This window comes from Erinaceus europaeus, chromosome 4, assembly GCF_950295315.1.
Source record: "Erinaceus europaeus chromosome 4, mEriEur2.1, whole genome shotgun sequence".
Lineage (NCBI taxonomy): Eukaryota > Metazoa > Chordata > Mammalia > Eulipotyphla > Erinaceidae > Erinaceus > Erinaceus europaeus.
In genome coordinates this window covers 98,357,704-98,374,188 of record NC_080165.1, presented here as the reverse complement: position 1 = coordinate 98,374,188, position 16,485 = coordinate 98,357,704, and the positions used below count along the sequence as shown (strand labels likewise).

The following is a 16,485-nucleotide window of genomic DNA, read 5'->3' as shown; positions in this document are numbered from 1 at the left end:
CCCAGTGCCAGCCAACCCAGACAGAAGAGGGGATGAGTAGCTTCAGTCTCTACAGCCGGGCCTCTGCCCTCCCTGGGGGCGCTAGGGGGCTAAGCAGGCACTATAGTGGAGCCTCCCACACTGCGCTGACCCCTCAGAGGCTGATGTGGAAGGCGTCCTGCAGCCACTGGTCCCGGGTGTTGTGCGTCTGTGGCACCGTGAGGGGCAGCGGGTCCGGGAGCCAGGCTGGCATCCGGCTCGTGGGTCGTTGGAGAGGCCGGCATCGGGCGGGTAGGAGCTGTCGGAGTGCAGGGAGGACGACAGGTCCTGGCACAGGTGCTTGTAGTCCTGGATCGACTCGTACAGGCCCCACAGCTGGCACAGCAGCAACATGTCCAGCTGCTGAAGCCCCACCATCTCCTTGCACAGCGCCTTGAGTCCAGGTTGACTGGGAGGCGCCGGCGGGGGGCACCAGTGGCGGGGCAGGGAGTGGCTGTAGATGCTCTCCAGCTCGGGCCAGGAGCCCCCGCATTTAAACATCTTCTAAGGAGCTGCTCACCTGCTGTATTTTTTATTTTCAGTTTTTTCTATTTGACTTTATTACACCCATCTTTTTTCTGAAATCCTCTGTTAATGGATATCATACACCTCTTTTATTGTTCTTATTATTATACCCTTTAACATGTTGCTCCTAGCCATTTTGATTTTATCTTTTCTAGCTATTTTTAAAGATCTATTTATTTATTCATTAATTTATTTATGAGAGAGAAATGAGAGAGGAGGGAGGGACGTAAGAGAGAGAGAGATCGGAGGCACTGCTCAGCTTTCTTTGGCTTACAGTAGTGCCAGGATTTGAACTTGTGTTTCAGGCATGTAAGTTGGTGTTCTAACAGGCTGTGCTATCTTCTCATCCCACTCCTAGTCATGTAAAGCCCCCCTTGATAGTTCTAACATCTAGATCATCTCAGGATCAGATTTTGTCAATTTTTTTGTATCTTGATAAATTGCTTTGAGTGCCGTCCTCTTCCTCCTCCTGTCTCCTCCTTCCCCTCCACTTCTGTTAAACTGTATAATTTCTGAGTGAATGACAGTCACCTTGTGTAGGACAGAGGAGGTTTAGATAATTTGTATCTGCAAATAGTCATCCTTGTTCTGTAGAACATCATGGATGAAGCAGGTATAGTTCAAAGGTGAACTGGATTTAGATTGTTATTGAGTTGATTATTTTCAGTGCACTGTAGGCTTCAAATGCCTCTTGCGATGATTATGCTTAGGGTGGGGTTTGAGATACTGGAGGGTTTTTTCAGTGTTTGTTTTCTACCCTCATGGCTCAACTCTCACTATACTCCTTGTAGGCACCACAGATAAAGTTTCTCTTTGTATTTTTCCCCCTCAGCCTGTAACAAATTTCTGGTATTTACATTTGGTGCTGGTGAGAGAGAAGAGTGGTCTCTTCATCCCCTTCTTTATCTTCATCCTTAACTAGGTTTATATTCCTAGACAAAGGAGCATGAGATTATTTTAGCAGTCTTAGAATTTCTGTCTGGACTCCTTCCCAATCTCTACTTTGCATCTGTGGCAGGTCATGCATGGAAAAGATTCATTCCCTCTTCTTTCTCTGTCTCTGTCTCTCTTTTTCAGCTAAAGCAGTGGAAGGGATAATTTATTGCACACGTGTTACATTTAGCTGCAACTGAGAACAAAACAAGTCCAGAATGTTTCAGGTCTAGGGCCTAGAACTAAAGACACTATTTCAGTGTGAGCAAGGAGTCTTTCAGAGGTGGTCATGGTGATTACATGGCAGTGAATGCTCTGGGTCCCCTCAGACAATTTCTAGCATGAAGTCCAGTTTGTACCGGTGTCCCTGGTGAATCTTATTTCTGCACCTGTGTTTCCTATGGGCACATAAACTCATGGATTACAAGGATCCCAACCTCTTCTTTTTCTCTGCTGTGTTTTAAACTGTATAATTGCTTCTTTCTTCACTGGACTCTCATGGAGTAGAGGATTCTCCATGAGAAGGTGTTTGACAGTAGAAAAGTGTTTCTCTTTCCTTATTGAGGAAACATTCTTACAAGACTATTGCTATCTCAGAGGCACAGTGTCACATTTCCCCCAAATATGTACCAGTACAAGTCACCCATCATGAAAAATGTTATCTTCTTCCTACTCTTCTCTGGCTCCTCTCTCTTTTTTTTCTCTCTCTCCCTTCCCCCACCCTCCCTCTTTTTCTTATTGTCTTTCCTTCCTTTTCTTGATAGGACAGAGAGAAAGGAATTGAGAGGGGTGAGGGGAAATAAAGAGGGAGAGAGAAGGAAAGACACATGCAGCCCTGCTTCACCACTTATGACGCTTGCCCCTGCAGGTGGGGACTGGGGGCTTAAACTCAGGTCATTGCACATGGTAACTAACATATATGCTTAAGCATGCATGCCACTGCCTGGCTTCTCCCCATCCCCCACCACTCCACACCTCCTCTCAGTCCCCTTCCATTTATTTATTTATTATTTGTTTATTTTAGCATCCTCAGATATACTGATACATAGTAAGGATTTTATGAATGTTTCACCAAGTTTTCTTCCCTCACATTGTGTGTTAAATCCTACAAATGAGTAAGATCATCTGGTATTTGCTTTCTTCCTTTTGGCTTATTACAACTTAGCATGATCCCTTCCAGATTCACCCAGAGCTAAGTAATATCCACTGTGTGTATAGGTCATGTCTTTTTTGTCTTTTTTTTTTTTTTTCTTAGGATGGGTAGGTGTTCTTTTATCCATCCATCTGAAGAGACTTTTAAAGGGACTGGTGTAGAAAGATGGACAGTGGGCCACATTTTTTCTCTCTGCCATATGTAGGGGCTTTTAAAAAAATTTTATTTATTTATTCCCTTTTGTTGCCCTTGTTTTACTTTCGTAGTTATTATTGTTGTTATTGATATCATCGTTGTTGGATAGGACAGAGAGAAATGGAGAGAGGAGGGGAAGACAGGGGGAGAAAAAAACAGATACCTGTAGGCCTGCTTCACTGCTTGTGAAGCGACTCTCCTGCAGGTGGGGGGCCAGGGACTAGAACTGGGATCCTTTCACTGGTCTCTGGGCTTTGTGCCACCTGCCCTTAACCAGGTGCACTACCACCCGACTCCTGACGTGGGGCTTTTTTCTTTTTTCTTCTTCCTGGCAAAAATGAGTCTCTCATGTGAAACAAAGGGAGGTAGGAGGGAAACATCTTCTGCTCCTCCCCCAGAGGTCCTTTGAGAGAATAGCAGCAATTTCAACTTTTCATCCAAAGTTGATAATACCATTGCTTGTGCCCGTAAGTCTCTTCATCCTGTGTTTGGTCTTTCTTTAAACACCTGATGGAAGTCATGAAAAAGAGCTTGTAAGTAAGTACATCTTCCCTTACTTCTGTGTACACAGATGCCTCATGGTTATTCTAGTCCAATTAGGTCCTAAGAAAGTAATTAAAGTGGTCCAGGAGGTGGCGCAGTGATAAAGCTTTGGACTCCCAAGCATGAGGTCCTGAATTAGATCCCCAGCAGCACCTGTGCCAGAGTGATCTCTGGTTCTTTCTCTCTCCTCCTATGTTTCTCATTAATAAATAAATAAAATATTTTTTTAAAAAAAGAAATTAATTAAACCTTAGCTGTGTTCTTTCTTGTTTCCATGATGGCCAAAACAATTTCCCAGGCTCCAGCCCAGCTGAGCAAGTTCATTCTTCTTTCTCTGCTCTGAAGAGATGCCATCTCCTTGGATGTCAGGCTACATATTGATCTTCAATGTGGGTTCAACTATTAGATTCAATTTTTAAGAGAAATAAAAAGTTATAATTTTGCAGTTCATCTTTTTTTTTCTTTCCCTCTCATCACCAGAAAAGAAAGCACTTTCTGATTTTACATCCCAAATGGAAATGGAACAGTATACTTCCAGTATATTGTATCATGTCTCCCTCACATTCAATTAGTGTTGCAAAGAATTCTGGGAGTCGGGCAGTATTGCAGCAGGTTAAGCCCACATGGCGCAAATCTCAAGGACCGGCTGAGGATCTGGGTTCCAGCCCCCAGCACCCCACCTGTAGGGGGGGGTCACTTCACAAGCAGTGAAGCAGGTCTGCAGGTGTCTTATCTTTCTCTCCTCCTCTTTGTCTCCCCCTCCTCTCTAGATTTCTCTCTGTCCTATCCAACAACAATGACAGCAATAACAATAACAAAATGGAAAAAAAATGGCCTCCAGGATCAGTGGATTCATAGTGTCGGCACCGAGCCTCAGCAATAACCCTGGAGGCTTAATAGCATACAAAGAGGCTCTAATTCCTGAAGCTCCAAAGTCCCAGGTTCAATCACCATACCACCATAAGCTAGAATTGAGCAAACAATTCTCCTCAGGGAAACATTATTTCAAATAACTGTGTGTGGGGGAGGGGGGAGTAGATAGTATAGTGGTTATACAGAGAACCACTTCGGAAGTTCCAAAGTCACAGGAATCCCCAGCTCCACCATAATCCAGAGCTGAACAGTGTTCTGGTAAATATAATATAATATAATATAATATAATATAATATAATATAATATAATATAATATAATATAATATATATAGTATAATATAGTATAATATAATTAATATAATTAATATAATTAAAAATAAATAACTGCAGAGTATTACCTTGTATTGATGCAGCAATCTATATTCAACCAAATGTAAATCAGTGAGCATTGGAATAGCATTAATGCTTTCTTTCCCCAGCATTCTTTTTTTTTTTTTTTTAGTGGCAAACACAGTAAAGCTTAAGCTTGATCAAACCTCTGGATTCAGGTACTAATGTGTAGGGTATATAGAAGTCAGGGAGTATGTTGAACTTCACCTTGTTTCCCAGCTTTCTTATCCCAGCTAAACTTCACTCTTCTCCTTCTCTCTCTCTTTTTTTTTTTTTTTTTTGGCTTGATGCCTGCACTAGGAATCCACTGCTCCTGGAGGCCATTTTTCCCTTTTTATTTTTTCATTTATTGGATAGGACAGAGAGAAATTGAGAGAGGGTAGGGAAGATAGAGTGGAGGAGAAATAGACACCTGCAGACCTGCTTCACTGCCTGTGAAATGACCCCCCTGCTGGTAGGGAGCCGAGGGCTCAAGTTGGGAGCTCCAACCAGGATCCTTGAACTGGGCCTTGTGCTTCATACTATGTTCACTTAACCCACTGCACCACTGCCCCTCCCCTGTGGACTCCTTTCTTTAGAGAATGGCCCACTGCAATCCCACGTGACTCTGTGTGGTGGCCAACCACGATGCCTCATCACCATAGCCTCTGAGTGGTCAGAATGACCAGGTTCTCCCTATCACAGTGTCCTGGCTGCAAATAACCAGTTGAGAGGTGAGTATGTATGACAAGGTACATCATGTCCTTCTTCAGAAATTTTGAGAACAGGGCCAGCAAGAGAGTCCACCTGGGAGGGTGCCTGCTTTTCCAGGCGCACAGCTCAGGCTTAAGGCCTGCCCCTATTATACTAGGGGAAGCTTCTGTGTTGTGGTGTCCTTATCTTTCTACCTGGAAAAAAAATAGTGCACCTAGTTAAGTGCACAAACTACAGTGTGCAAGGACCCAGGTTAAAGCCCCTGGTCCCTACCTCCAGGGAAAAGCTTCACAAGTGGTGAAGTAGGGCTGCAGGTGTCTCTCTGTTTCTTTCCCTCTCTATGTCCCCCTTCCTCTCAACTTCTGGCTGTCTCTGTCCAATAAATAAATAAAAGATAATGAAAATATTATTTAAAAAATGTTATCCAGTTGTATGTTAACTCTCTTTTCAGCCACCAGGTTCCAGATGCCATCATGATGCCAACCAGGCTTCCCTGGACTGAAGTCCCCACCAATGTGCCCTGGAGCTCTGCTTCCCCAGAGATCCACCCTACTAAGGAAAGAGAGAGGCAGACTGGGAGTATGGACCGACCAGTCAACGACCATGTTCAGCAGGGAAATAAATACAGAAGCCAGACCTTCCACCTTCTGCAATCCACAACGACCTTGGGTCCATGCTCCCAGAGGGATAGAGAATGGGAAAGCTATCAGGGGAGGGGATGGGATATGGAGATCAGGTGGTGGGAATTATGTGGAGTTGTACCCCTCCTATCCTACGGTTTTGTTAATGTCTCCTTTCTTAAATTAAAAACAAATACTTAAAAAAACAGTTAGCCAGGAGCTGTGAAATTCCAACTATGACAAGAAGAAAGTGGAAGAGGAGGAGGAAGAGAAGAAAGATGAGGAAGAGGAAAAGAAGGAGAAAAAAACATTTAAAAAATACACTCGGATGGTAGCACAGCAGGTTAAGTGCACGTGGCACAAAGTGCAAGGACCGGCTTAAGGATCCTGGTTCGAGTCCCGGCTCCCCACCTGCAAGGGAGTAGCTTCACAGGCAGTGAAGCAGGTCTGCAGGTGTCTTTCTCTCCCCCTCTCTGTCTTCCCCTCCTCTTTCCATTTCTCTCTGTCCTATCTAACAACGACAACAACAATAATAACTACAACAAGAATAAAAAAACAAGGGCAACAAAAGGGAAAACAAATGAAAAAATATACTTTGCTTCCCATTTTTGTAGAGACAGAGAGCAACTGAGAGAGAAGAGGAAGTAGAGATAGGAGGAGAGATAAAAAGAGACATCTGCAGCACTGCTTCTGTGCTCATGAAGCTCCTCCCCTTGTAGGTGAGGACTGGAGGCTTGAACCCAGATCCTTGAGCATGGTGATGTATGCATTATAATGTGTATGCCACCACCAGAGCCCAGAAAAGAAATTTCTAAAACAAAGATGAAAAACATTTGACTACTAAACTCATATAGCCGTAAGAATATGGGCTGACAAGTCACATCCACCATCTTAGATCACACTACTTGAAGGAAATCTGTGTGCAAGCAAATAAAGCTGAAAGATTGCAAGAAATGTCTCTTGGCAATGTCCAGCCTCAAGCCTCTAATTCTAAAGTCTTTGGAGTTTCTCTGGTCCCTTCAGTTCTTTCCCCCAGGAAGATAAAGTTCTAGAATGGGAGTTGCTAGCTCAGAAACTGCAAATCTTACTGGTTTTTGAAGTGTATCTGTGACATTTCCTTCAGAAAGGCTGTTCCTTTAAATTTTTCCAAGGAGTGGTAGTGTGCCTGTTCCCATGCAATCACAAAAATACTGAATATTTTTTATTTTAGTATTTTATTTTTCTTAGTACAAAGATAGAAGCTTGCTGCTGTTTCATGGACAGTGTACCCACAACCATGTCCCCAGAGATGTCTTCATAAAATAATTAAGAGAGAAATAACAAGGTCAGATGGGGAGGGGAATTTGGAAGGAAACCAGGAAAGAAAGGAGTGGTCCAAGATGTGTACTGAGAACCATACCAATGTGAACATCAAGCCCTGGCTTTCCCCCAAAACAGGTATTATGGATTAGCTGAGTCAGTATGAATGTTTCAGGGAGAAATAAACTCCGGAAAGGGAACAGAAGCCCTACCACCTTAGCCTGGGGCCCCCAACAGGTGATTGGCTGCAGCTGCAGCTCCACACCCTACCTGGCATTTGGGGATGGGTGGTGAGTATATAACCCCCTCAATAAGAGCAGATTTCTGATTTCTGCTGTGGAGGGATCCCACTCGCCCACAAAGATGTGGCCTCAACTCCTTCTAGGAATTTTGGCCCTATCATCTGTCCTGGCGGAAAAGCTCTTTCCGTAAGTCCTTGGTTGCTTCTATGACCAACTTTTCAAACATAAATTTGGGGGGGGGGGGGGCGCTAGACGGGGGAAGGAGATGACCCATAGTTTATTTAAATTTGCTTATGATTTTTTTTTTCCTTTCTTCAGTTTTATTTTTCTTTACCTAGAGAGAAAAGCTGAGGCACCAGGAAAAAAAATTATTTTATAAAAATGTTAAATATTTTTTTAAATGTATTTACCTGGGGAAGAGGGAGGTAGGAAGGAAGAGGAAGAGAAGATCTGGTACCCAGTGTTCAATAATGAAGAAAGACTTGGGTGGGTGGTGGGAGTGCTGTGCAGACCCCTTTCACAGGGAGATGAGAAATTGCGTCCATGTGTCAGTAACTCTTATAAACTACTACTTACCCCCTGAAATGATTTTTAATAATAATAAAATAAAAATCACAAAAAATGTATTTATATATCAACGAAAAGAAGAGGGAAAGAGAGAACCAGAGCATTACTCTAGCACATACAATGTCAGTGATTAAACTCATGCATAAAATCCAGTACTTTACCCACTGTGCCAATGGACCACAGAAAGAGACTTTTCTTATAGTGACAGAGAGGCAGAAAGAGAGAGTTCAAAGCTTCTTCCAATTCAGTGGGTGCTGGGCTTGAATCTGAGTCTCAGATGTGGTAAAGAAGCACACTATCCAAGTGAGCTATTTTGCTGGCCCCACAGGAAGAAATGTTAAATATATATATGTTAGGGTGGGGGAAGGAGATAGTATAATGGTTATACAAACAGACTCTCATGCCTGAGGCTCCAAAGTCTCAGGTTCAATCCCCCACACCACTGTAAGCCAGAGCTGAGCAGTGTTCTGGTAAAATAAATAAATAATTTTTAAATTAAAAGAAACACACACACACACATATTAAGAAATGGGGAAATGACTAGACAATAAAGCACATGCCTTGCATGCATGAGGCCCTGGGTTTGATCCACATAAAACCTGAAAGACAAGAAAGAACAAATGCAGCTTCATAAATGGCAGAGACGTGCTCTGGCCTGGTCTCTCACTCACTCTCTTTCACAATCAATAGTTATTCATTCATATATATATATATATATATATATATATATATATATTCTTTTCTCTTTTATAGAATTGAATTCCTTTTTTGTATCCTCGGTATGAAGAATAAGTTTCATAAAGGCCAAAGATTAGTCTGTTTAATTTGCAGCTAAATGTTTCAAAGTGGGTTTAGTTTTCCATCAAATGGATGAATCGTTGTCCTGAAGTCCTTTTGCTTCCTTAATAGAAACTATGTCGTGACATTGCCAGCCCAACTCAACTTTCCATCTGCTCAGAAGGTTTGCTTGGATCTGAGTCCTGGGTACAGTGATGTAAAATTCACAATCACTCTGGAAACCAAGGACAAGACTCAGAAGTTACTAGAACACACTGGATTGAAGAAAAGACATTTACATTGCATCTCCTTTTTGGTAAACACAGATTTAGCCCCAACTCTTGTAACACCTTACTTCCCCATCTTCTCTGTAGGCACACTCTGTAATCTAAGTTCAAGTGTGATTTCTGTTAATGAATGTTTGCCATGACTTTTAAACCTATCTCTTCTAAAGCTAGCTCTAGTTTTTACCCATAACACATCCATAATTTCCTTGACCTAGGGTTTTTCACTTTGTTTCTTCCTTCTGTTCTCTCTCTCTCTCTGTTTATTCCTGTTCTTTTTTGTTTAACTGTTTATTGATTTATTCATTAATGAAAGAGAGAGTGAGGGAGGGAGGGAGAGAGAGAAGAAAGCTGAACCATCACTCTGGCACATGAGATTCTGAGGATTGAATTTAGAACATCATACCTGAGAATTTATACTTTATCCACTGCACCACCTCCCAGGTTGTCTTCTCTCTCTCCCCCCACCCTCTCTCTCTCTCTCTTTTTATAAGAATGAAAGAAACACAAAGTGAGAGGGATTGGCAAGTGATTCACCTGGTAGAGTACACATGCTTCAAGACCCAGGTCATGCTTCAAGACCATGCACATGCTTCAAGACCCAGGTCATCATAAGGAGACAGCTACTGGGCGGAAGCTTCATGAACAGAGGAGTAGTGCTGCAGTGTCTCGCCATGTATCTCCCTCTTGGTTTCTCCCTTTTTTTTCTGGAGGAAAGAAAAAAAAGGCCACTGGGAACAATGAAATCATGTAGGCACAGGCACCATCAATAACTTTGTTTGCAAAAATGAAAAGGAGAAGGAAGGAAAGAAAAAGAGAGATCGCATAGCACTGCTCCACCATCTATGGAATTCTATTCATCTTATATCTGTTGCTCTCATGTGATGTCAGGGATCAAACTGGGCCTGAGGCACAGGAGGCTGTAATTCTACTACTGAGCCACCTCCCTGGGCAGACTTCTTCCTTTAGATCTTGGCACTACTCTCTGATTATTATATCCCTTCTTCTCCTGGAGAATTGGTCCCCCACTTATCTTTCTTCCATTTTACTCTCCCACTTTGGGGTTCAGGTTAGTTGACTCTGTTTCCTCAATCTCTCTCAGGTGCCACCTCCTGCGGGTGGTACAGAAGAAGTGGCCACAATCCGGGTGTCGGGAACAGGAAAGAATGTCAACTTCGAAGAGAAGAAAAAGGTCCTCATTCAGAGGCAAGGGAATGGTGTCTTCATACAAACTGACAAACCTGTCTATAACCCAGGGCAGCTAGGTAAGAGAAATGGCAGCAGGAAGGAATAGCCACACTATTGGCAAAGGGTGGGAGATAGGGAGAACTGAGCATGGATAAGAGGATGGTCTGCAGGGGTGAGGTGCTGCAGGCTCTGAAGACATTAACACATGCCCTGCAAAGGAGCAATGTGTGTGTGTGTGTGTGTGTGTGTGTGTGTGTGTGTGTGTGTGTGTGTGTGTGTGTGTAAAACAAAACTATGTGTGTCTCTGGGGAGGGAATTTGGCAGGTAGCCTTAGGTTGCTGGCTCTAATAGCCAGCTGCTTGTACAGGAATAAGAAATCATTGCTGCATTTGGCTTGTACTCAAACTTGTTCCTTCTTCCTTAGAGGGACATTCCATTCTCAAGGTTGCCAGATCATAAGGCATGAAGAGAAACCATTTGGGGACTTGAGCTTTCTCTATGACTTGATTTTTTTTTTTTTTTTTTTTTTTTTAGATAGTAAAACCTAACAGGGTTTTGCTGACTCAGAAGTATGTGAGAGAAAATAGAAAGGGTAGAGGAGGACAAAGAAGGGGGGTGGGGAAGGGTGGATTCCCCTTTGCTAATGTTGTCTGTCCTCCTTCTAGTGCACTTCCGAATCGTCACCCTGAACAGCAACTTTGCTTCAGTGAATGAGAAGGTGAGAGTTTTGTTCCTAAAAGAAAGGGACAGGGGAAGGAGGATGAAGAGGAGAAGGGAGTACAGGCTTTGCCAGGTGTGATAAGGGGCCATCCTCTTGGGTACAGAGTCTTCTAGGAATTGAAAGAATAGCCTAGGGAAGCAAGACCTCCACCCCACCCCACCCCTAACCCTTGTCTGCCACCAGGCAAGCAGAGGGATCTAGGATTGGATGAGATGCTGAGACAGCACATGAGGTACATATTCCTGAGAGATGGTCACTTTCCTGTCATTTTAAGAGTTTTGGCTTTATTTAGCATCCACACTTTTTGTCAGTTTGTACTGCTGCTTCCCTTCCCTTTTCTTATACTCAGAAAGATGGAATAGTTGTCATTTTAAGTAGTCAAATATCTTGAGTAAAAAAAAAAAAAAGGACTCTCAAAAAGCAAACAAACAAAAAAGAGGTTTTGTAAACTTCAAGACCTGCTCTTCAGGAGGCTGGCAAAAGAACTCTTAAAGAGTGTGTTGCTTTCTGTGTGCAAGGCCTAGGTTTGAGCCTAGCCTCAACTGCATTGAAGAACCTTGGGTCTCATAGTCTTTTTCACTCTTTGCCTCTGTTTCAAAGAGAGGGAGAGGGAAGAGTGAGAGGAAGAGGGAGAGAGAGAAGAGGGAAGAGGGGGAGGGGAGAGGAGAGGAAGAGAGAGAAGAGGAGGGGGAGGGTAGAGGGAGGGGTGGGAGAGGGGAGAAGAGAGGAGGGGAGGGGAGGGGCGGGAGAGGGGAGGAGAGAGAAGAAAGAAAAGGAAAGAAAGGAAGAAAAAAGGACACCACCAAGTGGTTTTCTTTCCTTCTGTTCCACATTCAGTCGAAGTAATATTGCGTTATACTGTTATGAAAGCTTCACCTGTCTGTCATAAAAATCAATATGAGCACATGGTACATTAAAACCATCACTGAAAGTCAGTTTTCTCTTTCACCATGTATTGATTTGTTGCCTTTGTCCTGATGTGTTCACCACTCTTTCCCTTCTCTCCTGGTACCCATAATTGATCTTTCAGTCTAAAGATTTCTTTCTTTATTTAATTAACTTTCTTTCTCTGTGTACCACATATGAGTGAAATCACACAGAAATCAAGTAACATTACAGTTAAAATAATAATAAGATACAACCCAGAAGTGTTTTATAAAAAGAAAAAAAAATCCAACTCACCACTTTTTTTGTCCCTATAAGGCAAAGGAATTTACTTTTTTCCTAATTATTATAATTTTTAAAAATTCATTTATTCATTTATTTTAGATAGAGATAGACACACAGAGAGAGGGAGGGTGAAAGAGACCATAGCAACAAACCTTTCTTCAACTTGGTGGGAGTTGGGCCCAAAACTGGGTCAAGTACATGGCAAAGCAGCGCACTGTCCAAGGGAGCTATTTCACTGACTCCAATGATTATTATTACTTTTTTAATAGATTTTTAAATATTTATTTATTTTCCCTTTTGTTGCCCTTTTTTTTATTGTTGTAGTTATTATTGTTGTCGTCATTGTTGGATAGGACAGAGAGTAATGGAGAGAGGAGGGGAAGACAGAGAGGGGGAGAGAAAGATAGACACCTGCAGACCTGCTTCACCACCTGTGAAGTGACTTCCCTGCAGGTGGGGAGCCGGGGTGGGGGGGGTGGGAGGTGTTGGAACCGGGATCCTTAAGCGGGCCCTTGCGCTTTGCGTGGCATGTGTGTGCTCTTAACCCACTGCGTTACCGCCGGGCTCCCTCCAATGAGTTTTTTTTTAATATTTATTTATTCCCTTTTGTTGCCCTTGTTGTTTTATTGTTGTAGTTATTATTCTTGTTGTCGTTGTTGGATAGGACAGAGAGAAATGGAGAGAGGAGGGGAAGACAGAGAGGAGGAGAGAAAGATAGACACCTGCAGACCTGCTTCACCTCCTGTGAAGCGACTCCCTTGCAGGTGGGGAGCCGGGGTTCGAACCGGGATCCTTATGCTGGTCCTTGTGCTTTGCGCCACCTGCGCTTAACCCGCTGCACTACAGCCTGACTCCCTGAGTTTTTTTTTTTAATATTTTATCTATTTATGAGAAAGATAGGAGGAGAGAGAAAGAACCAGACAGCACTCTGGCACATGTGCTGCCGGGGATCGAACTTGGGACCTCATACTTGAGAGTCCAAAGTTTTATCACTGCGCCACCTCCCGGACCACTCCAATGAGTATTATTAAAGAAGCAAGACACAGGCAGTTTTCTTTTCTTTTCTTTTTCATTTTTAACTTATGGTTAGTAGTAGGTTACAACATGTAAGATTACAGTGTACAGTCCCATAACACACTCACCACCAGATTTCTGTATCTCCATCTTCCCACCTCCCAAAGATAAGATAAGCACCGTAGTTCTCACAAAGTCTTAGAAACAGTTTGCTTGCTTCTGCTTGTTTTTTTTTTCCAAGTTCTTTTATATCAGATATCTAGATACTACATATGAGTAAAACCATCTGGTAGGGTTTTGTTTGTTTGTTTGTTTCCAGAGCACTACTCAGCTCTGGTTTATGTGGTGCAAGGGACTGAAGCTGGGACTTCGGAGCCTCAGGCATGAGAATCTCTTTGCATAACCACTATGCTCTCTACCCCTCTTTCATTTCTTTACTTATTTCACTAAGCATAATCATGTCTAGTTCCATCCATTTTGTCCAAAGCACACAGTATCATCTTTGTTGATTACAGAGTGGTATTCTGTGATTTGTTTAGCCATTCGTATGTTGATGGGTATTTCTAGGCCACTTCCACTTTGTGTCTATTGTGAATAATGCAGCTATGAACATAGAAGGTGCATATATCCCTTTCAATTAGTGTTTGAGTGTAACTCTGGATTTTCTTTTTGGACTGAAGTACTACTCAGCTTTGGTTTATGGTGGCGCTGGGGAGGATTAAACCTGAGAGCTCAGAACTTCATGCTTAAAGGTTACTTGCATAACCATTAGGCTGTCTCCCCAGCCCTGCAGACAGTTTTCTTAAGACAACAGTTAAATTATATTTGCTAAGGGTATAAATATGGTAACATTTGGCAAGTACTTAAGGTTTCCATAAACGACTCTAGAATCTTAAAAGTCTTTTGATAAGTTCATTCTCATTTTAGGGTATGTGCCATTTCAAAATGCTTTTAAAATACTTCTCAGATGCCCTGTTTCCTTCCTTCTCCTTCAGTCACAGCTCGCAGATCTGTAGAGGTCAGGAGCAAATTTTCCTTGTACCTCTGGTTTTCTCTGGGGTTAGTTAAGCAATTCAATTAACATCAGACAGAGAAGCAGAAGAAAAGTACAAATTTCACTACATGTGTATGAATATAGATTCTGAAGCAAATGTGATGCAATGAAGGTCATAACAGGAGTTAATGAATAGGATTGGGGCTCAGGGTTTCAAGAAAAGAGGAGGGGGAGCTTTTCATAATGAAGACAAAGATCAAATACACATGACAGAGATCAAATACTCTATAATTGAATGTTTGTCCTGAGGAGTCAGGCGGTAGCGCAGCGGATTAAGCACAGGTGGTACAAAGCACAAGGACCAGCTTAAGGATCCCGGTTCGAGCCCCCGGCTCCTCACCTGCAGGGGGGTCGCTTCACAGGCAGTGAAGCAGGTCTGCAGGTCTCTGTCTTTCTCTTCCCCTCTCTGTCTTCCCCTCCTCTCTCCATTTCTCTCTGTCCTATCCAACAACGACGACATCAATAACAACAATAATAACCACGACAATAAAACAACAAGGGCAACAAAACGGAATAAATAAGTAAATATTTTTTTAAATTTTTAAAAATGTTTTTCCTGCTAGATAGGTTTCTCTAATTGAAGATTTATTTCTGGTCAAGCAAACAAACATTAAGATTAAAAAATAAAAAATAAAAAACCTCTTATCATGGGTACGATCCACAGTTTTCACTCTTCTAATTAGTGAGGGGAGGAAAACAGTTCTCCTGAGACTTCGGGGCCTTTATTGACTTTGCCTCGAAATAATCCACATGGCAGAATTATCCTGGACACATCTTGAAAGGCCTATTCTGAACATCTAGGGGAGGCCTAAACTTTATATTCAAGCAAACGTTTATTTTAATATATATATACATATATATTTTTTTTTTTTTTTCCTCCTCCAGGGTTATTGCTGGGCTCGGTGCCTGCACCATGAATCCACCGCTCCTGGAGGCCATTTTTTCCCCCCTTTTGTTGCCTTTGTTGTAGCTTCGTTGTGGTTATTATTATTGCCCTTGTTGACACAATTCGTTGTTGGATAGGACAGAGAGAAATGGAGAGAGGAGGGGAAGACAGAAAAGGGAAGAGAAAGATAGACACCTGCAGACCTGCTTCACCGCTTGTGAAGCGACTCCCCTGCAGGTGGGGAGCCGGGGGCTCGAACCGGGATCCTTACGCCTTACGCCGGTCCCTGCGCTTTGCGCCACATGCGCTTAACCCACTGCGCCACCGCCCAACCCCCTTTATTTTATATTTTTATCTTTATTTATTTATTATTGGATAGAGACAGAAATTGAGAAAGAAGGGGGGAGATTGAGAAAGAAACGGGGGCTACATATTGGCACATCTGGTTGAGCACATATGTTACAATGGGCAAGGACCTAGGTTCAAGGCCCTGGTCCCCAACCTGCAGGAGATAAGCTTCACAAGTGGTGAAGCAGTGCTGCAGGTGTATCTCTGTCTCTCTCCTTCTCTATCTCCCCTTCCTCTCAATTTCTGGCTGTCTCTCTCCAATAATGAATAAAGATAATAAAATAATAAAAAGAATAAATTAGGCAAGTGGATTAAAAAAAGAAAAAGAGAGAGCAGTAAAGAGACAGAAAGACACTTGCAGCTCTGCTTCAGCACTCATGAAGCTTTCCCCTGTAGCTGGGGGCTAGGGGCTTGAACCTTAGTCATTGTCCAGTATTAGTGTGTGCTCTTAACCTGGCATGCCACCGCCTGGCCCCCAAAATTTTTATTTTTTCTTTAACAAAGATTAAAAAAAAACTTTTTGTTGTTGAGTTTTCATTCTTTATATATATTATGCTTATTAGCCCAGAGTGTGATGTATGGTGTGTAAATATCTTTTTGCTTTCAGTATTATCTCTGTTTTGATGGTGGCTCCTTTGGGTGTACAAAAGTTTTATATAGTCCTATTGGTTTGTTTTTGCATATTTTCCTTGCTCTTAGAGTTGAATCTCAAAATACATTTCTGAAGCATCCTTAACGTACTACTGATACAGAACTGAAAAAGAAGGGCTAAGGTCAGTGTGGCCAGCACCCAATGATTTTAGACTCTACTGCCCCCTCCTGGTGGAGCTCATTAACCCTCTGATAGAGTTTCTTGGCTCTGCTCAAATTATGCTGGATTATTGAGAGGCGACTAATCCGTAGCGCTGCAAAAAACGGTATCATCTGTTTTCCATCTACACCATGCCTCGGCCTCGCGTGAGCTTAATGTGCAGCTTGGCGATACGAGAATC

At 42.6% G+C, this 16,485-nt stretch overlaps 1 protein-coding gene and 1 long non-coding RNA gene across 2 annotated transcripts in view; both read left to right on the top strand.

Moving 5' to 3' along the window:
- Positions 1-16,485, top strand: part of LOC132538121 (uncharacterized) — a 350,189-nt gene that overhangs the window by 143,116 nt on the left and 190,588 nt on the right. The gene's annotated exons all lie outside the window — the stretch shown is intronic.
- The window catches only part of A2ML1 (alpha-2-macroglobulin like 1), a 67,026-nt gene continuing 58,146 nt past the window's right edge, over positions 7,606-16,485 (top strand). Inside the window, exons 1-4 of the mRNA XM_007537629.2 lie at positions 7,606-7,670; positions 8,961-9,144; positions 10,215-10,377; positions 10,966-11,018. Of these exons, the coding sequence (XP_007537691.1) occupies positions 7,606-7,670; positions 8,961-9,144; positions 10,215-10,377; positions 10,966-11,018 (465 nt within the window). The remainder of the gene's footprint in view (positions 7,671-8,960; positions 9,145-10,214; positions 10,378-10,965; positions 11,019-16,485) is intronic.